The 23698-nt window shown below is 42.1% G+C and overlaps 3 protein-coding genes across 7 annotated transcripts in view; 1 reads left to right on the top strand and 2 right to left on the bottom strand.

The window, feature by feature from the left end:
- Positions 1-1052: 1052 nt before the first annotated feature.
- bccip (BRCA2 and CDKN1A interacting protein) lies at positions 1053-3819 on the top strand. The gene is made up of 7 exons (XM_053845607.1): positions 1053-1243; positions 1841-1915; positions 1980-2060; positions 2135-2221; positions 2530-2714; positions 2940-3108; positions 3183-3819. The coding sequence occupies exons 1-7, from the start codon at positions 1103-1105 to the stop codon at positions 3351-3353; spliced, it is 909 nt and encodes a 302-aa protein (XP_053701582.1). The 5' UTR covers positions 1053-1102; the 3' UTR covers positions 3354-3819.
- A 182-nt stretch (positions 3820-4001) lies between these two features.
- On the bottom strand, positions 4002-11215 carry LOC128747585 (putative pre-mRNA-splicing factor ATP-dependent RNA helicase DHX32). 3 transcript variants are annotated; one of them, XM_053845564.1, is made up of 11 exons: positions 10848-11215; positions 9738-9931; positions 8653-9028; positions 8344-8583; positions 8170-8263; positions 6328-6477; positions 5443-5634; positions 5211-5351; positions 4683-4873; positions 4333-4523; positions 4002-4265 (listed from the first exon to the last, which is right to left on the bottom strand). In XM_053845564.1, exons 1-11 carry the CDS (start codon positions 11109-11111, stop codon positions 4082-4084), a joined length of 2217 nt encoding a protein of 738 aa, XP_053701539.1. In that variant the 5' UTR covers positions 11112-11215; the 3' UTR covers positions 4002-4081. The 3 variants fall into 3 exon arrangements, with proteins under 3 accessions (XP_053701539.1, XP_053701556.1, XP_053701547.1); XM_053845581.1 differs by lacking the exon at positions 10848-11215 and adding an exon at positions 10007-10248; XM_053845572.1 differs by lacking the exon at positions 10848-11215 and adding an exon at positions 10055-10248.
- A 966-nt stretch (positions 11216-12181) lies between these two features.
- The window catches only part of LOC128752186 (disintegrin and metalloproteinase domain-containing protein 12), a 92790-nt gene continuing 81273 nt past the window's right edge, over positions 12182-23698 (bottom strand). Inside the window, exons 18-23 of one of the 3 annotated variants that reach the window (XM_053853122.1) lie at positions 21478-21586; positions 21221-21356; positions 21020-21152; positions 18668-18931; positions 15467-15627; positions 12182-13840 (exon numbers count right to left, since the gene is read on the bottom strand). In XM_053853122.1, the coding sequence (XP_053709097.1) occupies positions 13771-13840; positions 15467-15627; positions 18668-18931; positions 21020-21152; positions 21221-21356; positions 21478-21586 (873 nt within the window). In that variant the 3' untranslated portion in view covers positions 12182-13770. Of the gene's footprint in view, positions 13841-15466; positions 15628-18667; positions 18932-21019; positions 21153-21220; positions 21357-21461; positions 21587-23698 lie in introns of those variants that run through there. The other 2 variants (XM_053853123.1, XM_053853124.1) reach the window with 2 other exon arrangements.

Genomic DNA, 23698 nt, shown 5'->3' with positions numbered 1-23698 from the left:
ATAGGGAACATACGATTTGTACATTTTCATTTTTACAACACTTTAGTTAATAAATGCAAATGACATGTCTTTCATTTATTTGACCAACTTTTAATGTGTGCTTTTATTAGACTGTCACCGACGCGTCGGTCTGTTGGTTTAAAATCAATCAAATATTATTGAACCCGTTTGTGCGAAATGGTTTGCTCCATGTGGCAACGGATGCTCATCAGACATTACGGCTCAAAGCCTCACGCATAGAAGCGGAGCCAAAATGGCGACAAAGGTGGTCGAGTTTCATTCGTCCAGGAAGTTTGCGTCCTTCGTTAAGTATTAGTTAGTGAAAATATTATTCTTACGTATGGATTTTCCCAAATACCTGTAAACAAAGAAATTACAATTGAATTAAAAAGATACATTCAATATTACTTTTTGTGGTCTTTTGTATTAGAAAACCAATAAACCATTTTGATTAAAAAAACAAAACAAAAACAAAGGCAAATAAATCCTCTCCAGTAATGTATAATGTTATCATCAGTAAAATCACTTTGTCAACACATATAAGTTTTGTTTGCCTTACTTTACACTAAAACATAGTCAAGTCAAAGGTTTGTCCAAAACCTTTCTACTACAGATGAACATAAAAGAGATGATATGATGTTATGAGCATCCTATCATCGTGATAGCATCAAAAGGGGCAGTTTAGCATGTTGTCTGTCTGTCTATGATGGAATGGTGACCTGACCAGGGCATCCTCTGCCTGTAGCCCTGGCTAGTTTGTTCATCCAATGTCATGGATGTTTACATGCTGGTCACAGTGTTCGTCTGAGGCAAATTTCTTCAAGAATTCTGAAGGGTGACTCATTCTGGGGGGAGTTTTGTGTGTCATTTTCTGTTTAATTTCTTTTTCTATTATCTTTTTGAGTTATAACTTTTATTTATTAAACATTATGGTTCCGTTTTCCTTTACTTTTCTGGATCACTCCATGTCTGATAGCAACAGAACTGTACAACCTGGCGTCATACAGCCGGAGCCAAAATGGCGACGGCAGTGGGCCAGTTTCATGCACAGTAGGGGAAGCCCCTCCCACGCGGTTGACAACGCGTGCTGCATGTTTCCAGCATGGCTTCCTCCGCTAAGAGAAGAGCGGTCGGTTTAGGCAGCGACCCAAATCAAGACGAAAACAGTTCCGAGGAGGACCTGAGCAATGACGGCGACTCCGGAGAGGAAGACAGTGAAGGGTCGGAGGAGGAGATTAACGAGGTAGCGATGAATTCACAACTTGGCCTTGGTATGCTAACTCTCCTGGCAGATGCTAACGTGAAACAAAACAGACGTCGCGCAGCCTGTAAGTTACTTTAACAAGCTCACGTCACATGAGTGGACTAACTCACGTTAGGCTGTAGCCATGGCGCGGATTCCAATGCCGTTGTCATGCGGTCAGAGCTACGAAACAGCCACAAGCGAAGCGGCCAAAACCAGATGGACTTCTATTTTACATGTATTTTTAATTTAACAAACGTTAAAAGTTTGTGATTGTCTGTATAAATATACTACTGAACCATCTAAAGCTGACGATTTATGGTAAAAACGCGAGAATCTGTGGAGCCTATGGAGCCGTTTATTGATGTTGAACTTGGATTGGATTTTTATTGCTGCATCGCAACTCCCTCCGTGTCATAGTTTTACAATGTCAGTGATCAAACAATGACAAACTGGTGCGCTTCCACTAAGAACAATGATGCACTGCAGCAGCTCTCCTCAAAGGTCAGACGAGCAGCCTCAGGTGTTCAGAAACGTACTGGAACTGATTCAATATGGTCATTGGGACCCTGCTCACTGACACTGTGGTTTACCCAGGAGGTGATGGTGGACTTCGAAGCCCACGCCATTACACACAATGATCACAACGGCATCAAAAAACTTCTTCAGCAGGTTTGTCCCAGCATTGAATAACCTTTTGGCTCCGTTGGTCTAATGCCCCTGGTGTCTCTCACAGCTGTTTCTGAAGGCTCATGTGGACGTGTCGGAGATGACCGACATCATCATCCAACAAAATCACATCGGAAGTGTCATCAAGGTGGGTTTAAAATGAATTGCTTTGCATCATTTATCAATATTTCATGATGGTATCGCCTTTTCCCCTTTCGTCAGCAAAGTGAGGTGCCAGAGGACAGTGACGATGAAGACCCCGATGAGGTGTTTGGCTTCATCTCAATGCTGAACCTGACAGAGAGAAAGGTAGGATCGCACAAAACGCTGTTCACTAAAATACTTTTCAGTATCACGTTGATAATTTAATCACACACATTAATGTTCACGCACACTTCTAGCTGTGTATGATCACTGTAAATAATGCTTAAGTAATGTCACCCTATATATATATTTATATATATTTGTGTGTCTCAGGTAGCCCCAACGTTGCCTTCAAGTAAACTTCTGTAAACTTAACTTAATCTTCAAGTAGTTGCCTATTTGAAGATTACATGGTAATAAGGACCAAGCACCCAGCATCAAATCCCATGAATGTTTTTGTGTGTGTGTTCCAGGGTGTGAAGTGTTTGGAGGATGTGAAAGAGCTGATCATAGACCAGTGTGAGAAGAACTCTCATAGTCAAGTGGAGCAGTTGGAGAAGATCCTGGATGACACCAGTAATCCTGTTGGCTTTTTGCTGAGTGAGCGCTTCATCAACGTGCCTCCACAGATTGCACTTCCCCTGCACAAACAGCTCCAGTGAGTCAGAAAATTAAATTGCTGCATATATGCCTTGAAGTCAATGCAACAACTCTGTTTCACTGAGTTACAAAGCTACTATCACCAGAATCTGCTCTTTAAAAAACGAGTAATTTGAGCCTTGCCAATTCAATGTAACTATTGAGTGCAAATGTGCTTATGCTGTAATGCATCCATGAACATGGGACCACTACATCCACTAATGTATATCCTTCGTCAATCTAGGGAGGAAATATTGGAAGCTCAGAGGACAAACAAACCAAGTGGAAAGTGCAACTACTTTCTCATGATCTGCAAGACCTGCAGGGAAGCTAGTAAGAGCATTCCAGCCAGAGGGGGCGCTCCAAAAGAAGACTACATGTTCGTCAACGCAGAGGAAGAGTTTTTCTATGAGGTACCAATGAGTGAGCTAGAATGGAAATAGTTCCATTTCCATTTTCATTCTCACATCCCTCTTCTTTTTCACAGCAAGCGTCCATCAAGTTCCACTTCTCGGTTCAGGAGGAGACGGACTCATGCCTGAGCGGTCGCTGGTCTTTTGATGACGTTCCCATGAAGCCGTTCCGGACTGTCATGTTGATCCCCACTGACAGAATTCCCACAATTATGGACAAACTGAAGGAGTATCTGACTGTGTGATTTTGCAATAAAATCAAAGATCTTATCAAATCATGACACCATTCGCACCAGGGAAATTTCCTCTCACCACATTTAAGCGTTCATCAGAAGCAAAGCACAATTCATGTGCTAAACCCTTGTGATCACAAGAACCAACATAAGTTCTAAACCTTGTGTGAACCAAAATGTCTCCCGACAAATTATGTATTCCCCTTTTTGAATAAATGGTTTGCATATTAACTACCTTTGAATGGGTCACATGATCAAACTGGACCTGCTTTGACAAGAAATTCCATGAGTACATGACTGATGTACAACAGAACAAGTTATGAGATGGAAAAGGAGATTGTTTCACAAAACAAACCATAAAGGACAGGAAAATGAATTAGATTTTTAAGGAAAAATGTTCACATATATAAAGCTATTAATTGAAAATAAGCATTGTTTTTTATGTGGATCATCGGGATATCTTAAAAATAAAAATACTTCTGTGTAAAGAAAATATTTTGTTGTCCTTCCTCCGGCACTGTTGGGTTGCCATTGCATGAACAGACTAGCCTCTGCGTTCAACACCTCATTCCTGACAACAGAAACCTTTGGCACAAAACTCATGCTGATAATGCCCATACAAACCGGAACATACATTCTGGAAAAACCATGGCAGGCAGTTATGATGTATTTTATTAGCAAAACTGTAAATGATCCAGGAATGTACCAAAAGTGTTTTGATGATTTGACTCAGCGTTTGCTCACTGAATGACACATCTGTCAAAATTCTGTGCATCAGCTGTGCAGTTACTGCTGTCGTCTGTAGACTTGACTTTGTCTTTGCTGCTGTTGGATCCTTCTGGCTCCAACATATCCTGCAGGATGTCTTTGCTTTCGCTGGTGGGCATGTTGTAAAAGAAGTACAGCGGTGCCATTTGAACAAACCTAAATGGGAAAAGGAGTAGACTTTGTGTCACGCAGCTTCAGAATTCAGACTGCAGCGGTGACTTACACTTGAGGGGAAATCTCCGACACCGTTCTCATGCAGTTGTTCTCCGACAGGGTGTACTCGTGGAAAACCACCCACTCGGGCAGACCCAGTTTGTGGGACTGAGCTCCATAGCAGGAGCGAGGATGAACCTGTGCCATGTGCTTATGGGTCAAGATGAAGTAGTTCCCTGATCCATCCACATCTCGGGCAATCTACGGCACAGAAACTTCATTCATTCCACCACATCTTTCAAATTGTTCAACCAAGTAGACAGATGGCGTAACAGCTCATCAGAAGACTATGGAATTTGTCCCCCAAGTGAAGGTCCTCTACGGTCCTAAAACATTGTTTACTCTCAGGCTCGACAGTACCTGCATGAAGAACCCAGCCAGCAGGGCTCTTTTGATGTTAAGCATGTTGGTCCTGGTGCCGAAGGACGGCTCGGAGATGGGCAGCTCGATCCGGTTCAGAGTGTCGATCAGCTCACATCTGATGGCATCAGCTTGCTTCAGGGCATGATGGTCCAGGTGATTGTCCTGGCACCACCTGTCTGAGGTGAAGTCTTGAGCATCAACCAACAGAAGCATGTTAGGAGACTGGAGTTCTCTGTCACAGCGTCACATTATTTAAGGAATCGGTCTCTGAACGTTTCCACGTTATTTTAAAAATAAGTCAACCAAGGAGACACATTTGAAGATTGTTTACAGTGGAAACTTAACAGGCAATAGCCACAATTAGTTTACTAGTTGATATACCTAAATAGCATCAAAAATCCACCACCCCCCCTTCAAGCCTAGCTGTTATGCAAGACCTCAACCTCAATACAACATAAGCATTTCACAACTATGGTAGGTTTTTGCGGTTTCCCATGTGCAGTGTCTCTTACTCGCATCACCTACATTGTTCCCTCTGACTCTGTTTGAAGGCGTTGTAGATGTTTATGAGGGTGAAGTGATCTCCATCTGGGTGCTGGAACTTCCTATGACACAGGGCCACCTCGTGGTTCAATCCAGCTGGCGAATCCAGGAAGCAGCTTGGTGCTGGAAGCAAAGAATTGGACCTGGTTATCAGAAGCAATATAGTGAACATCAGAAGCCTCATTGTTCGTAAATGACTGAGAACGCTTCATACCTGACAGCATGGCAGCGATGGTCAACATCTCGCTCACACAGTCAAACTCACAGGACGCCAGCAGAGCTTTGGCCATCTGAGGCTCCAGGGGGATTTCGGACATTATGATCCCGATCTCTGACAAATTGCCATCGTTGTCTAAAGCCGCCAGGTAGTCCAGCTCCTCCAGGGCCTGCATGAGACCTTCTGGATCTACAATGGGATAATAATATAATATATAATATGTTGAAGGTAGACAATGAGATGATGATAGCACAGAAACATCAGTGTTGAGCCATTTCAGTCGCTGAAGTTTATTATTATGGACATTTTCTAATATTTCAAATAAATATTCCAGATAATATACCAATATTCTAAAGTTCAGACATTCGTACATTAGATGCTGTAGGATGGTTGTTGGACTATCCATTTGTCTTCTTGTCTTCAGGGCTTGTACATTTTATTTTGTGCCATAATAATTCACAGGCAGCAGAGCAGAAACCATTGCGTGTTGTTTACCAGATGCTAAGGACCTTTTTTAAAATCAGAAACTCCTACAATGGCTGTGGAGGTTCTCGCCAGACTGCAAAAGCTTGCAGACCTATTTTGGCACATTTTGCATGTAATTCCCCTCGAGTGATCCAGTCTGGTGCGGCGCTAACAAGACTAGTTGTGTAACCATTAATGAGCTGGCCCCTTTATGGCCGGTACTGCTGGTCTGTGTTAAAGATGAGACAATGGTGAGTAGCAGGCTCCTGTCAGCTCAGCTAAATCACGACTGGCTGAGCCCAAACACTTGGTGGACAAACTCATTTGCCCCCACAAAAAGGTGACGTCCGTGGGAAGAAAAGCCTCCCAAAAACTGAGCGCTAGATGAGGGCTCATGGAATTGCCTGGATACTGTACCTGGTCTGTCTATGAAACGACACTGTCCCAGACCACCAATCTCCAGCCTTTTTAGGAGAAGCACCAATGAAGTCATGTTGGTCTCCAAAATCTGGGGGGTTCTCTCTGAAGGAAGTTTCCGGTCTTCAGGATACAAGCAGAAACATTTACCTAAAAGGGGGTAAAACCAGAATGCCATTCAACGGAAGAAAAAAAAAAAAGGGCATGTGAAACTGTCCCCTCCTCATCACTGTGCACGTGGGATTGCCATTATCTCTGCTGCCATGTTCAATTTTCAAATGCCTCGAAAACCTTTGTAGGTGCTCACAACATTAGCGACACTGGATGAAATGCCTGTGCCTTAGTTCCAACCATTGTCCTTTCTTTCCGCCTGGTTCTGTGTCAGCCATTTTTATGCTCAATATCCGGACAGCTTCAACTATATGGACAAGCAGCGGCTGGACACCAGCTCTTTACGAAGCCTCCTGCACTGCCTGGTGGCCATAGATGGACTGTGATAAGCATCTTCTATCTTGACTCCGTCTTGTGGTCACGACCTTAAGTTCTATTAGCTTTGTTTTCATCTCGGTGCACCGCAACAAATGGTGTGAAATGTTTAAGGGACATTTACATACTGTCAAAAAATAATAACGAAAAAAAAAAGCTTCTCAAAAAGAACTGAGACATGGCCTTCGTCCACCAAGGAGCAAACAATTATATAAATCCACTCAAACAGAACTGTTCAACAGAGTCATACCCATCACTGGGAGACTTAAACTACATGTAGTTGAACTAAATAGCTTAAGTGCAATGTGCTGCAACAAGCACATCATGGACAACCTGCCGGCCACTAGACACAGCGTGTCCACAGACACAAAAGCGGAACCATGGCCGTACCCAAGCCCCTACAAGATGCTGGATATAGATGCATCCACAGTCACAATTTAGGTGTACATGGGAGACTATATTTTGTTTCACATACTTATGCTGACACAGATTATAATGCGCTGAATGAGTAAAAGCAGCTGCTAAAACTACTTTTCGGTATTTGTTTGGTTCTTTCCTTTGACATAAAAAAACATTAAAAAAAAAAAAAGTCCAGTCCGTGCTCGAATTACGAAAAACTAATTCATGCGTTCTCCTCACTGGCATCAAAAAGGAAATCTCTCAATCTCCTGCCAGGCTGAATTACATTTGTAATGTAATAATAATAATTGCATGTAGGGGTGTAAGAAAATAGATACACTCAAACACTGTGTTACTTGATTGTGGAATATTATATCTACATTTTTTTTCTGAAATAGTGCAATTCCTGATTGAGTGATATTTTCTCTTTTTTTTTTAAAGTCAGCTACATCGATATATAATCCATAGATACTTGGATTTGTTGATGCAAGTCTGACGTGGTCAATACTAACATTTTCTTTTGTACACTGGAGTTACAGTATTTTGTCGATTAAGGGATCAATTCATTCCTCTGTTGGAGTGTGAAATTGAACTGCAAGTCTAACCGTCTGACATAAACTCATTTTTATGTACATCATAATGTACTGCATCATCTGATCATATGATGGCTCTAATTCCACTATACTGTTGAAACAGTACTGCAATATATCCGACTGTATCGTATCACCACTCCTGTATCGGGATACGTATTGTCTTGCTAGATACCTGCCAACAGACAGCCTTAATTGTATGTCATGTTTTGCAATGTCACTTGGAACAAAACAGCACATCATAACCATCAGATTTTACTTAATGTTAAATGTTCAGAATTGAAATGACTTCGCTAACAGGTTAGATTGGAGCAGAAAAAAAAAATCCGCCATGCACACCAGTGTATCAGCTCACAGAGAGACGTACCTGTTGGTCCACACAACCGCTTTCGTAAGTCTGCTTGGCTCTGACTGATGTTCAGAAGGACCTCAGAGTTGGCCCGAATTCTGGTTTTGTAAACCTTTGAAGTCAAATTTACTTATTCAGCACAGACATACATACATATGTGCGGGAAACTTAAATATATCAACACCGGCTCACCATCTTCTTCTGGACTCCTGTGTCAATAACAAAATTGACAGACGCTGTTGACCACCACACATCCTCGCACTGCTGTGTAGACAGGAAAACGTTCCTTGAGCTCTTGGCGGATGGCTGGCCCCCTAGTGTGGTCACAGGGCCACCCTGGCGAAAACAGAGGATCACGGGAACCATCTGTCCCAGATCTGCTCCCAGTCTGGTTCCCTCCATTTGGAGGATGCTGTAGGCACAATGGAGTTCCTGCAGGAGCAGAGTGAAAGTTATCAGACCCTCCAACAGAAATGATGTCGGAAACAAATTCACAAATACCTCATCAGAAGCAAAGAACACCACAATATCTCCCTCCTCTTTGGTACGATGGATCTCAAGAACAAGTCTTAGTGCAGAGTAGAAGTAGTCCTTGCTGTGGCTGCTGTTGGTGTAGACGACCTCAGCAGGACACGGGACCTCCACACTGATGAGTGGGATGCCAGCATAGTGGCTTAAAAGCTTATCCGTCATCGGTGGAACTGTGAGGATAACCACTCTGAGTTCTGGCCTCTGCAACAAGATGTCCTTCAGGAGACCCAGCAGAATGTCTGTCTTCACCCTCCTCTCGTGAGCCTGGTCAATGATGATGACGCCGTACTGCTCCAGGAAAGGGTCCGACATCATCTCCCTCAGCAGGATGTAGTCAGTGCAGTATCTGAGTGAGTGAATTAAGTGACAGAGAGAAGTCAACAAAATAATTATATTCAAGCAGCAAGACCATAAAAAACAACTAAAGCATGGGAGAGTGAAAATACAGTATAGATGAAGAGTGAGGGCTGTGCAAGTGCCCTTTTCAAATACACTGGCATTCAACTGTGTTTTTTCATTTTGTGTTTAAAGGGAACAACGTCATTGTCCACATGATAAACTGATGGGGTGAGATGGATCTTTCTTAGGTTTCAACAAAACAAAACGTCTGGTTGGCTGTCTCTAATGTGCTCCAGTGCTCAACTGAGAGAAGCCATCGAACATTTAGAGAGACATGGGGAAAGTGTCGTGCAATCAATAAATAAATGCAAAGGCCCAGCTAAAGAAGTTTAAAAGTTGGTTCAGTACATCAGGAAGTTTGGAACTTCAGGCTACAACATCAGTTCAGAAGCCCATGATGAATGATGTCACAATACTCTGAGGATCAGGCCACTTTCCTGTATCCAACTGAGGCAGAGGATTAGTCAGAGGAAGAGCAGATTAATTTCAGATGTATTGTTAGTTCTAACATGTTTCCACGATCATCTATATTCAACTTCACTTCTTCGCTTGTCTAAATATGAGGGTGATCTTTGAACACCATGGACTACAGAAAACCCACAACAGAGTGATGGGGGAGCAGATGAACTGACTGTGATCCTTGATCTTATACTGACCTCAGGATTGAGTCAGGTGAGCAGCATGCCTCCAAACGGATACTGTAGCCCACCTCGTGACCGATGTTGACGTCCATTTCATCTGCCACACGGAGGGCCAGCTCCACCGCTAGCTGGCTGTCTGTCTGAGTGCAGACCACCATGCCATGCCGGTACTGTGCAGACAGACAGTACTCTGCGCACCACTGGGGGATCTGGAGCAATAATGGAAACCAAAAGTTATTTAGGAGTACAAAACTCAGTCCATAGGTTTGCTCAAACATTCAGACATTTTCTATCGATGTCCCCTCTTGCTAGTAGACATAGCTTGTACACACAGTCACAGCAGACATCCTTTGGTATTATCACTCCTAATGCAGAATTTGCTTTGGCAGCATGTGGCGGCTCCAGCGGATCAGCAGCAGGCGGTCCTGCGTTCTGTCGAGGCTTTTGTGCTGCATCTGCTGAGCTTGACAACGTGTCCACATAATACTACATGGCATCACACTCAGAAACATTTGAGTGCAGAAAAGTCTGCAATACACAAAGCTGCCACACAGCATACAAGGTAGAAACCCCCCCCCCCACACACACACATAACTTTCTATACACAGAATCTATGGGTAGTTACAATATAATCCTAGCAACTGCATATGTTTGTGATCAACATGCAAAACGTCACGCTTATGGAAACAAATGCAGATTTTCTAGGACAAAAACTTCCACCTTGTGTATGTAAAATTATTCTTGAGTTATTGATGAGTTAATTTATGTTTCCAGATTTTAGTTCATCACGAATTACATATACTTAATATAAATTACTTAATTTATATATATATATATATATATATATATATATATATATATATATATATATACACTTTTTATTGTTTGATGTCCTTTTACATTTTTTTTTCCTGATCATGCTTATGTTTTTTTTCCCTTTTTTACGAGCAAATACTTGCACTTCTTTTTTTCTGAAATATACACTTTTGTATATTCCAAAGAACATGGATGAATATATAAAACATTGTCATGAAATGGCTACACTTTAAATTAAACAAACAAACAACACTGCGCGTATCAAAACGACAACAACCATTTTAACTGGATTTAAAATCGAGTACTAACCTGAGTGCTCCTTCCAGTCCTGGCCGACCCCGACACCAGAAGCAGCTGGTTGTGGACCAGGGCATCTTCAAATTGACTCCTCACCTTCCACACTGGTAAAGCTTTCCTCTCTTGCAGGAGCGTGTAGTACCGAGAGGAAAAAGGCAAACCGTCGAACTGGTTCAACTCCAGGTCGTCTCCAAAGCCCGACGTCTCTTCTAACGCACTAACTTCGCTGCCGTCCCGCCGAGGGTCCAGTCCGGGGGAAGTCGATTCCTCCGCCATAGCACCCGAACCTTAGTCCCAGAACATGATCTGCAAGTTCTTCACCATCAAATCACAATTTCACATCAGTGCACCTGTTCTGCGTCCGCGCGTCCTGGCGCTGAATGAGCAGTGCCGTGTGCACTGGCGCGCAATTCCCGCGCGCGTGACCCTATCACGCGTGATTTCCCTCCCTCCCGCGCGTCAAATTCATTTACTTCTTCATCCGCGTTCACCCCTCATAGAGCCTCTTAACTGTTAGTTGTCGTCGCTCTTTTCGATCACGTATTTGAATCTACTTCAGCCAAATCTACCAAACCGTGCATGAAGACTTTAAACACAAGTCTTTTTACATCAGTAACAACGTAACGACAAGTAACACTGTCTCGTGACTCTTCATTCTTCTGTTGTATTTTGAAACCTGGGTCCCCTGTGTGTGCCTGGAATTCCTCTTTCTGCCCAAGAAGTTTACTGAATTCTGTAAATCGAATTCCCCATATGTGCTGATTTCCACCTCAACTCCTCATCAAACTGGAAAAGCACTCAGAGAGTGCAAACCTCCACCAGGCAGCTTCTATCTACCGTTCATCACAATCGCAGAATGACGATTTATCCGTCTATCCTCCTTAGTGGAGGTCATTAAAGAATCCATCCACTTTTTCATTTGCTGTGATGTTTGACATAATGGTGATTTTTTTTTTTTTACTTTCAAAGATTTGGAAATTCATGGATCATACCTCAGGTTCTCCACTCATAATCTTGGGAGACATGACGCTTGGCTAGCAGGCTCGAAGTTGAACCTCGAAATGAGATGACAAATTTACGTACAACATCTGGTTGGCCATGAAGTCAGACAGAACGCAGAATTTCCAGAATTTCTGTTTCAATTTCCAGTGTACTCAGGCGTACTGCATATTTGTCTGACTGAGAATGGCAAAGGAATAGACAATTTTTTTTTTGAGAAACACACAGGAGCTATTCTGGTGCTTTCAAATTTGTTTAGAAATAAAAACGTAACCGAAATAGTATGTTTACACTTGTAAAATATAAAAAGTAATGTAAAATGATGTTCTCACCCGCCTGAGTTCCAAACACGTGATGATCCCCCTCATATATATATATATATATATAAAATAAAAACAGTGGACAACACAGACAATTGTAGTGTTTACTTTACATATGATGTATCAAACAGTCATTGTAGAAAAAAAGCATTCACCATTGAGATGTGTTCACCTGTAACACAACTAACATCAAATAAGGACAAAACCGATGAAACAACACAACCATCTTAAGCAAGTACACAGTGCACTGTAAGTGAAAAATAACTGTAACAAAGTCCATGTCAGAATAATGATGTAAGATGGAAATGCTGCTCAGTGTAAATGGTAATACATTTATTACAAAGGAAAAAAGCTAAGATTCGTGCCTTCTTTTCACAATTAAGTGGATTTCATAATTTTAGGATGCACAACAAAAATAGCACAGAAATGAAACAGTTTGTAATAATTCAGTTTCTTCAAATGTGGCCTTTAATATTTAGCCTTTATATTCTTGAAAACACCCTTGTGCACATACTATGGTAATGTATTGCATTTACTTGAGAGAAAAACAATATTTAAATGATACAGGAATTGACATTATTTAATTTAAAAAAACTAATATTTTATTGTTTTTAGTCACAGCTTTTTATTCTAAAAATATATTTTCTCTTTCTCTTTTTTTTGCTAAAAAGAAATATTTAAGTCACAAAGAAAAATTTGAATAATCATGTTTTCAAAAACAGTAATTCTTTGTTAAAAACCTCAGGAAAAGGGTATCTAAAATCAAAACAGTCTGTCACAATTCAGAACATTAAATTCACAACAGCAACTTTCTCTCAAGCAAATGCAAAACATAATAGTCCTTTACTTTCTCTTTCACTCCTGAAACATTCTGGTGTCATGTTCAGTCCATGTGTGACATTTCACAATACTTCCTACAATACATCCAAAGAATGTGTAGCAGAAGTGCATCTTTAAAATAACATCACTGGCAGCAAATGTCTCTGATCACGATCACAACTCATTTGTCAGTTTTGATGATCAAAATGGCAGACATATGTTATATATTGAGACGGTCACGTCCAACTCAAAATGAAAAAGTCCTGGGACAAGATCATTTGAAATGTTGACAACTGTCACCACTTTTGCTCCATAATGCACTGCAATAGTTGAAGCTCTTAAATGAAGTTTTGAATTAAAGTCAGAATTGCTTTGTCCACCCCCCAAACAATCCAGATTTTGCTGTCACTTGTAATTGCACAATCTCACTAATAAAAAAAATCCTAATTTAGCAGTTCCCTTCATTAAATCACAGATGACATCAATTCGGATCAAAATCCTGCCTTAAACAGAACGGGTGGTCACAGATGAGAGAAATTCAAAATTCTAAGTCACGTAGAAAAAGGTGTCTGGCACAGTGCACGGTGTGGCAATAAATACACATTATAAATAATGTACATGTACCTGAGCTCAGACTCATAGCACCATGGCAAGACCGGAGCACCAAAGGGACACGACAGGTCTTCGTGTTCGAAACTCGGAGAGGCCACCATTTTCTTTAAGGTTTTCAGAGTTTCTGTAGTGCAAACGATTGTTATCTTAGTGTCACTCGTTCACCGTCCCTCCGGGCCAAAGCCTCATCTGCTGTACTTAACATTGGCGATAATGCAAGGCTTTGGTAGAGTTGGAGGCTGCTTGGGACTGGGTCTGGGAAGAGATCACATCGGTCAGACACTGGAACCATTTGAAATATAGATGTGTAGTGTAGCTAGTTTGCATGTTCTCCAAGTGCCTGCGTGGGTTTTCTGCGGGTACTCTGGTTTCCTCCCACAGCCCAAAGACATGCTCACTAGTTCAATTGGACACTCTTAAATTGTGTGTGAATGGTGTGTGTGCCCTCTGATGGACTGGTGACCTGTCCGGCATCTATTCCTGCCTCTCGCCCAATGACTGCTGGGGTAGTCTCCAGCACTCCCCGCAACCCTGAACAGGACTAAGCAGTGGTTCACTGAAGATGTGTATATGTATGATGCGTGATGTGGTCAACAGATGCAGGGGAGCGATTACGGCTACATTTCAAATCTGTAAGATGAAGGAGAAAAGTGTTGATAGTCATTTTATCATGAAATAAGTGGAATCAAAGAACCTGATGTACTAAAGCGTTGAAACTAAACTACTCAACGACTGCACTCAATGACTGCTCAGCAATCTTTACTTTGGGGCTGTCAAAGTAAACGTGTCCAAAAAACACGTTAAAACACGAGAGACAATCTTTGCTCTGCTAATAGTTTTGACCTGCAATGGCACACATTTTGCACACAACTCGTATTGGACCATCTGCTTCTCTGTGTGTGCGTTTTGAGCGGAGATGAAAGTGAGATGGTGTTTAGATTGTCAGGTGCAGCTTTAAGTCACGCCTGGTGAGGTTTTGGTGAGGTTTGTAGTACTCTACTGATGTGAACTCTGATGTCGGCGGAGTACGCTGAGTCTCATGGAGTATCCACCATCACTGCTGAAGGCTCTGACTGTTTGCAGAAGTGGTCATATTCCGCAGTACGTGACAAGGGAATATGATGGAGTCTATCATTTCTGTCTGTGTGAAATGGTGATTATCCTCAACACCGCCAGCTCTGCCAGGGGCGGAGCTCTGCACAGCCGCTTGTCTCACCCTGATACTGTGCAGCATCCATGTTCAAACGCACTTCAAGTACTGTAGCTGGGTGTTAACTACAGCCATAGTGCGATACATCACAATTGAAATTTTTAATTGATTGACAGTCCCACTTTATTTATACAGGTATAACATATTTAATTTGACTTAAATTGCATTATTTATAAGGCAGGCATTAGATTAAAATTCTAATCACAATTAGTTGCATCAAAGTTGTGTTAACTTGCAATTAACGGAGTCACACATTTTGTGTCTGTTTTTCTCTACTTTCTATCTAAATCTAACTTAGATGGCCAATCATGCTTGCTTCATGCAAACATTAGTTTCCTCCTACGACTCAACGTAACACACCAACATTCTTTAGAATCACCTCAGAGGCACTGAAGAGGCTCAAACACCTGCTACAAACGCAACACAGTAAGAATTATCGTCCACTCTCCTGTTGAGAAAATGTGCCTCTAAGTCACATAGAGAACAGATACAAAATGTGACATTAATTTGGCATTAATCGTGAGTTCACACTGCTCTACTGCGATTCATTGAGATAAAAAAAAATTCGATTGACAGCCCTAATTTATTTGCAGTGTTTCTTTAATTCTGGGTGTATGAATGTATGAAAAGTATGTACTCTGAAAGGGAGGTGGGTGTAACAAAACTCTCACCTTTCGGGGTACAGGGCACCACGGATGGGCCTGGATGCACCATGGTTGGGTGCTGCAGGAGCTGCGCTCTGGTTCTTCACCACAGATGGACTTCTTCCCAGGCGAGCGCTCCGTGGGTCTGCAGGCAGAGGCTTCTGAGGTGGACTGGGCTTCTCCAGCTCCTGAAAAACATCACACATATGATGATTCACAAATAGCCACGGCTTTAAGTGTCAAAATTTTCTCTCTCACACACATGTGCATGTCCTGTTTTAATGTTTTGTGGGGACATTTCACTGACTTTCATGCTTTCCCCAGCTCCTCTCCCTAAGCCTAACCATCCAAAACAAATGGCTCACCTTAGCCAGAACCTAAACCAAACTTAAATTCAATTATAATGACCCAGTTATTTTGAAGTTTTAATCCTCAAATTGAGGGACCAGCAAAATGTCCCTATAAATGCATACAGTCTCCACAGGTGTGTTTCCAATAATTTGTCCCAACAAGTGTAGCTATAGAAATACACACACACTCACACACACCCACGCACACACACACACACACATGTATCTCTATCTTTGTGGGGACTGCTCATCGCCATAATGTCTTCCCCAGCCTCGCACCCTACACCTAACCATCCAGAACAAATAGATAACCATAACCGGGACCCTTAACTAAACTTAAACCTAAGTATAAGGACCTAGTTATTTTGCAGTCTTCACCCTAAAAATCAAAGATGAATAACTGTCCGTGGCACCAGAGGCCATGGCAAATGACAGAGGAACATAAACTACTATGAAAAAGTAATATATAAAATTGCATAAATGTGTGACATTTGATATTAAAAGGATCAGAACCCATTCATTATATTGCTTTATATGACAAAAACGGAGCTCATACACATACATAGTACTGCGTTAATGCAAAGGTTTTGACCCTAAATATCCTCTAGGTGGCACTCACGAGCTTGTTCTTTCTATAGTCACCGCGAGGACTACAATCGTGAGGTTGAAATTCTCTCACACATTGAGGTCATAATGAAGACCTGTCTCCAAGTCTCAGCCGGTCTATATTCGCTTCCTCCCCCTGTGGTTGGACTGAAGCTTAGCAACCATCATGTAGAGCTGCAGCGCTTAAGTGTGATACTTAATCCAGGAATCAATAAGCGCAGTCAGGTTGATAAAATGTATTTCGCAATATGACAAACAAAAATCTGAAAGGATACAAAATGAAACTACTGATCACAAAATATGTGAAAGAGCAATAAAAGATATGGACATTAATACAAACATAAAGTATATATATATATATATATATATATATATATGTATATATATATCACAATGCACTTCACCTGGCCTCAGTGACTTTCATCCATCTTAAATGTCAAGGCGTAAAGCATACACAGGTGTTTTCATTCAGTATGACTGCCTTGCTAGCATCAGTGTGCTCGACACTCTCCCTTCTCTGACCTCTCCACTAATCTGGACAAGACTTAAATGTCACGATCGATGAGTGAACCTCTAATTAGGTGGATTCTATTCTTTGCCATCGCTTCGACTTGCTCCCCTGTGTGAAAGTAAATGAGGGTTCACTCAGGGATAATTTCAGGGTTGAAGTGACTGCTGATCTACATCTTATAGTGGAACCAAAACGGAAATACTCTCAGCGGTTTGCTCCAAATCAATTATTCCTTTTCATTTTACAGACATTTCTCCACAGTGAGAAACCATCTACTTGCTGTTTGTCTTGAAACATATGACTTTCTGCTCCAGTTGTGATGAAGACTACACACAAATACACTTGTGATACACTAAGAAAGAAGTCCACTGAATGAGACGCATGCTCACAGTGGTGGACGTCGGACACAAGGGCCAGAAACCGTAACGCATCTTGTTTTGGTGTAGAATCGAAATCGAAATGATGAAAAACGATGACTGGGAGGAAATGCTTTGTTGACTAAACGACTGACAGATCGAAAGTTGTGTGCGCACTTTCCATGTTAGCAGTTCCTTGTTAAAATACCATCGGAACGCACAATATCCAACTGAAAGCACTACTTCGGCTGCCCGCCAACCAACGCCGCATGAATACGGTGGACACAATTATAAGAAAAAAATGAAAACTGAATTACACGATTCACCATGGCAACACATCAAGACAAGGTGCTGTATTAAAAAAAGAATGAGTCAATGGTAGAGAAAAAAGTGGCATCCAAGGTGTTTGAGCGCCCCCTACAGACGCAAAACGGACCTGATTTTCCAAAATTTTGAAAATATTGATTTTTTAAAAATCTATTGACTATTCACTCCTCCATTTCTTGCTCCACTTCAACCACACGATTGAAGAAACAGCACTCTGTCAGAAGCATTGAAAGAGGGTTTAACAGTGGGAACCCTGGACCTCTCTCCTCTCCTCTCCTCTCCTCTATTTTGACAGCCAAAATTCCATCAACTTAAATCCGCTGTATCCAAAAAGCACCGACTCCCCTTCTCTCTTGAAATTTGCTGACTCACTTCTGGCTGATGTTTCCTCTCCTCCGGGCCGGCCCAGACTGCTTTCTTTCAGTTCCTTAATTCTATTTAGGGGTCAGAGTCTGGCTTGGACGTTGGTTGCTTCTGGAATAACCTTGTTATTATGACCGAGACCGAGCGTAACTGTCAACATACATACATTTACAGGCCACAGAAGAACCATGAGAACATGGCAGAGTTGCTATGATACAGCCGCTGCAATATCTAGACCATAGTTCTGCTGTGGACAGCTACATTCACACCAATACAGGCAGTAAAGCCTGTGCTGGATCTGGACCATAAGTTAAATCTAAGGGAAACAGCAAGTAGTTCATATATTTTTCCACCTCTTGTCCTGGCTAACAGGGCAGGGGAGTCAACCCCGACTTGCATTATTGTAAAAGCCAGCATTTATATTCATTTAATCGTTACGATGCAGCAGAAAAACACTTGATATTAAAGCTGCCAGGAGATTTGTCAGGGTGTCTGACTCATGTGTCACAGCTAGGAGGATCTCAGGTGGAGGGACTATATATCCTCTCTAGAGCTGAAAACAATTTGGAGGCTGTTTTCTAAACTGGCTGGGAAAAGGGGAGTTCCAACATGTCTTGGGGCGAAAACAAAATGTATACACACATGAAGAGGAATGAAGTCATATTAAGCTTGAAGGGAATGACTCCACCTAAACAGCGGAAGAAACTGAGCTTACCATGACCATTCTGCAGGACGGATGCCGAGGTGCACCATGAAATGAAGCCCCACGTGGTACGACTTGGGTGTGGGGCGGAGGGGCTCGGTGAGGCGGAGGCACTGGTGGTCTGGGCTGGAGGGGTCGAGGTGACAGCGACAAGGTGAGAGACACGGGAACTGGGTGTCTGAGGTGAACTGGAGGGCACTGGGGCAATCGGTGCAGGCTGTGGGAGGGGTAGGGTGGCGGTGGGAGCGTGGTCTCTGACCCCCGGTGAGGAAGCTGCTGCACACAGATGAAAGACAGTGAGCAAGTCTGCTTCGTATCAAGAATCACATTAACCTCCGTGCAGCTCTTCCCTGAAGATGCATGAATCAACCCCTCCACCCCCAAGCCCCGCCCGCTCGTCCCCTCTCAGGTAACTTATCAGTGAGAACATCACGGCCGTCTCATCAGAGCCCATCTGGTCTCACTCAGAAGTGGCTCCGAGCTAAAGAGCCCACACACGCTCACTACTTCGACTCATCAGACTAAGAATAGAGTGCAAATCGGAGCTCCTGCTATTTAAACTCAGCCAGATGTGAACAACACAAACACACATTTATTTTTCTGGGGCTTCATTTCCGCTCCTCAGCTCTTCCCTATTCTTACATCAAACAACACAACGCACAGGCCAGCAGATATAATGCTGGTAAAACTTAGAACAAATGGCAAAGGGCATTTTATAACCACAGCTTTTGTTTGCATTAAGTCCTGAAGGCTGATGACGTCCCAGTGCTGCTGTTCATAATAATAATTTAGCAAAACCTGTACAGGAATAATCTCAAAAGGATATTTCCAAAGGGGAAATTTGACCATTAAAGAACCATATAAAGAGTAAGGACACATGCCACACATAGATCATGTGATATATACTGTTATGTACAACATTAGCGATTAAATAACAGTTTAAGGGAACAATTCCAGGTTCAACACATTATACACTGTGATGTCATAAGACAAACAATCATGAGAAGGAAACTTCAGGATGGAGGCACTAAAACATTCTGCGCTCTCAGTGCAGAACACATCGTCATCTCTGGAGCTCTGATGCTTAAGATGATGTGCACAGACTCAACGTCAATCCCATTGTTTTGCAGTCAAATAATATCATTTTTTAATGAAGGCACAACCCTAAAAAATGAAAACAAAAATGAGGATGACTAATATGTTTTCACATTTAATGAGTGCAAAAATAATTCTGCGGGAGGGAAACGAACACAAAAAGCAGGGTCTGTTTGCTGCTGCTTTAGATCTACAACCTGAATTTGAGCCTAAAGGGAGAAAGCTTTATAGAGCTGATATTAGAGTGGGGAAATAGGAAATATTTCAATCAGGAAATGTGCCACTGCGATGAAATGGAAGCTTTCCTTGACAAAATTACACTGAAAATGATTTTAGATAATAAATATATATATAATAATGTGATAGGTCCCAGGGAGCAGCATGCACTCTGGAGTGTTTTCCAATCACCTGGGGACAACTTAACACCCTTGTTTCTGTAGCCTTGGTAGGAAGCAAGCTACCAAGCATCACAGTGTAGGAATTGGGCTAAAATGTAAGCTCCCGCGATTTAAACTCAGCCAGATGTGAGCAAGACAAACACAAACTCACACACGGAGAACCACTGGAAAATGACCTCACCTGCACTGTTCTTACATCAAACAGCACTGCAACCTTTCTCTTCTTACCACAAATGAAAAACACATGTTCCTAACTGGAAACACGGATCTCATGTTAATGCAGCGCGGCTTTCCTCGTGCGTGTGCCACCCTGCAGCACAAATGTCAATTCTGACAGAGCGTCTCGTATTTCTACGCTCCAAACACAATCGATCACGGGTCACTTCGTATTAGCAAGCGTGTCCAGGCCGTAATGGAGTAGTTAAAACAGGCTGCGGTGATGTAAACACACTTCCAGCTCACTTCCTCATAAACAACATTACTGTACTTTATATCACACCACTGCACACTTAGACACATTCAGCTATTTAAGCACCTTAGTGTTTAGATTTTGATACACAAGTATGTTATTACAATAACGGAGTAATGGACTTAACTGGGTGGTAAAGTGCCCACCCTCACTTTGTGGAGTCTTTGTTTGTGTCATGGATATAACTTTCCAGCTCGAATCACAAGCCAATTGTGACCACTTTTGAATGAAAAATGAATCGAAAATAAAATTAATATTCTCTTTTTCTTTGCAGTTCAAACACTGGAAGTAGTTTGCTCTATAAGCTGGAACAATGCTATTGGTTCTATCGAGCGCTGAGACAAGTTTCTCACTCAGCAGAACTATGAAACCATTGAAGAACAAATGCAAGACCGTAAAAACCTTCTGGACAGGGGCTGGCTTTGGCACTGGCGGTGCTGGGCGAGATGGGGATGCTGTGCCAGATGGAGCTGCTGTGGTGAATGTCTGTGTCTGCGACGGAGTCGAGGTTCCACTCACTGTGGCACTCACAGATCTGAATAAACAACAAGTGATATGTGATTATCATCAAAACATTCTGTGCTCGAGTTGTGGAAGCGTTACCTTAGCTTCTCGATCTGGTTCTTTTTACTGACGGAGAGAAGGCCGAGGAGAGTTTTCCTCTTGATACAAATGATCAATCCAGTTCCCAGGATGAAGAGAAGAACTACCAGAATGCCCACCACCAGACTCCCGGTATCTGTGCACAAGAGATGCCATGGTAATCTTTTAGAACAAGTACAGTCTGATATTTAGGCTACATTTACATCAAACAGTTCACAGCTCTAACAAACTGCAAGTTTACCTGAGGGCAGATTTACCTGCTAATCTGATGGGGCCGCTGTCCAGACTCCCTCCAAAGCCAGTCTTGTCACAGAAAGGAGGAGCACTGTGCGCTTCACAGTGGCAGTTTTTGTTGTTGTTGCAAACCTGAAAAAAAAAAGATTTTTAGATTGAAGAGCAAAACACAGTGAGATACATGCATCTTTTGTTATTCAGGTGAAAGAAATCAACAGTTCTCATGACATATAATAAATCGAATCCCAACCAAAAAGGTACATTTCAGGGTTGATCCCTTTCAAATGTATATTCTCTCGAAGAGCCTGGGAGGCAAAACAGTCGCTCTTTCTTCTACTTGAGAGCAGCAACATGATCGTAAGCAGTCAACATATCGTATTGCTGACCTAAACATCCTATGGATGTGAAAGTACAATTTCTAATGTGTATTCATCTGATGCACAAGACAGGCATGAAAAACAAAGCGCTTGTTTCGTAATGCACCCAAGAGTAACTGTACAATTAACAAGTCAGTTTGAGGTGTTGCATTGGGACCCCAGTCACACCATAACTGGCAGAGCTAGTTATACAAAAGCACGAGTGAATATCTTCATCAAACTGCGCTGATAAGAAACCAAGCTCACGTTCCATTTCGGATTTACAGACTGTACTGCAACTTGGGATGTGATTACTGCTTCATATTAAAGTAGTCAGCACAGTGCCACAGAGAATGAACAAGGTCATAATGAGAGAGAGGAAAAGAAAGACTGAGAATGCACAAGATCTTCACTATACATTTTTCATTCTCTGAATTCAGTCTGAAAGCACAAATAATAACGGGTTCCTTTGAAGTCGAAGTCTGAATAGTTTCCTAGCAGATGATGCGTTTTAGCGACTCAGTCAAACAAATACCCCTGATACACGAACCAGGCGGAGTTCACCGCATGAAGCCACCGCAGCTTAAGTCCACATGGTAAAGATGTCTGGTATAAAAACCACAGCACAGCGGCTGCTCCAAACCACATTTTTATAATCTTTCACTCGTCTTCCTGTCATGTGGAGTGGAAGAAAGTCTGAGAGGATTCCCCAACATGATAATGTGAAGCAGGTGAGGGCAACCATCCAAGGCAACATCTTGATCTAATCTGAGAATGCAAGGGGGGGAGAGAAAGACACTTCCTGGTGTTTTGAGGCCAGAATGGCAACCGGTGCTTTATAAAGGAGGTTTCTAAAACGTTCAAACTGAAAGAATCATCTGGAATTATTGGTTAAGGGTAAGTGAAAGTGACACACCGGCATGTGGCCATGCAAGCCTGCAAGTACAGTATGGAGAAAACATCAGGTTCACTGCATTTATAGCTGGTTAAATTTGATCGGGCGCTATGCCTATTTCGCATTCTAGCAGTCGTGCTGCCGCTGTTGTGTGCGGCCCACACCTCTGTCCTGGACTCACTTGCTCCATGCACTTTAGCGACAAAGGAGGCGTGGTCGGGGGAGGAGAAAAGATGCATCTGCACTGCACATACTTTGAGATTTACCGAAGGTTTATTTAAGGAAGTGTACCAAAGTGCTCTTTTCAAAAGAGCCTGAAATCAGTGTAATCTGGGACACCAACTCCCAATGCTGAATTAAAGAACCACCAGTCCTTCTGTTTTGAATATTCCAAAGCACACATGAATGACATCAAACCTTCTTTCAACATTGAATCTGCTGCGGTGTCTACAAAGAGCTTCTCACATTTGATAGATCACATCTGATTTATTTCTTTACCGCTGGGAACGGTTATTAATATTCTTCATACAGTATATGACCACTTTTGCAGCAATTTTTATGATAAACCGTTTTGCTTAAATCTGTAGTTGGCTCAGCAGTGACCCTTCGCCAAGCCAAAAACAATCAAGTATATGAGAAACATCAAATATGCATGCCCTTTAAATCGTGCCACAGCTGCTGAGGTTAACAAGGAACTTTGAATTCTCAACAGTTTTGGGGACACGGACAACCTCCGGGGATTTTTGATAAATGGCACAAGTGGCAAAACATAAATGAATCCAATAAACCTAATTGTCTGAACCTTTCAGCGCCTCATGATGGATTGCAGCGGCGTTACCATTGTTTTTTGTCCAAAACTATTGAGTAACAATAGAAAATATTGGGGCTAGAAAAGACTTGTGACCACAGTACATGCAGCCTGAGAAAACCTTACAGCAATCATTAATATATTGTTATCAAATACACAGGCTGTATACTTCAGGCACAGATGGA

This window comes from Synchiropus splendidus, chromosome 1 (assembly GCF_027744825.2).
Source record: "Synchiropus splendidus isolate RoL2022-P1 chromosome 1, RoL_Sspl_1.0, whole genome shotgun sequence".
NCBI classification, from domain to species: Eukaryota; Metazoa; Chordata; class Actinopteri; order Syngnathiformes; family Callionymidae; genus Synchiropus; species Synchiropus splendidus.
The sequence above is the reverse complement of the archived record's forward strand: the minus strand, read 5'-3'. Positions and strand labels throughout refer to the sequence as shown.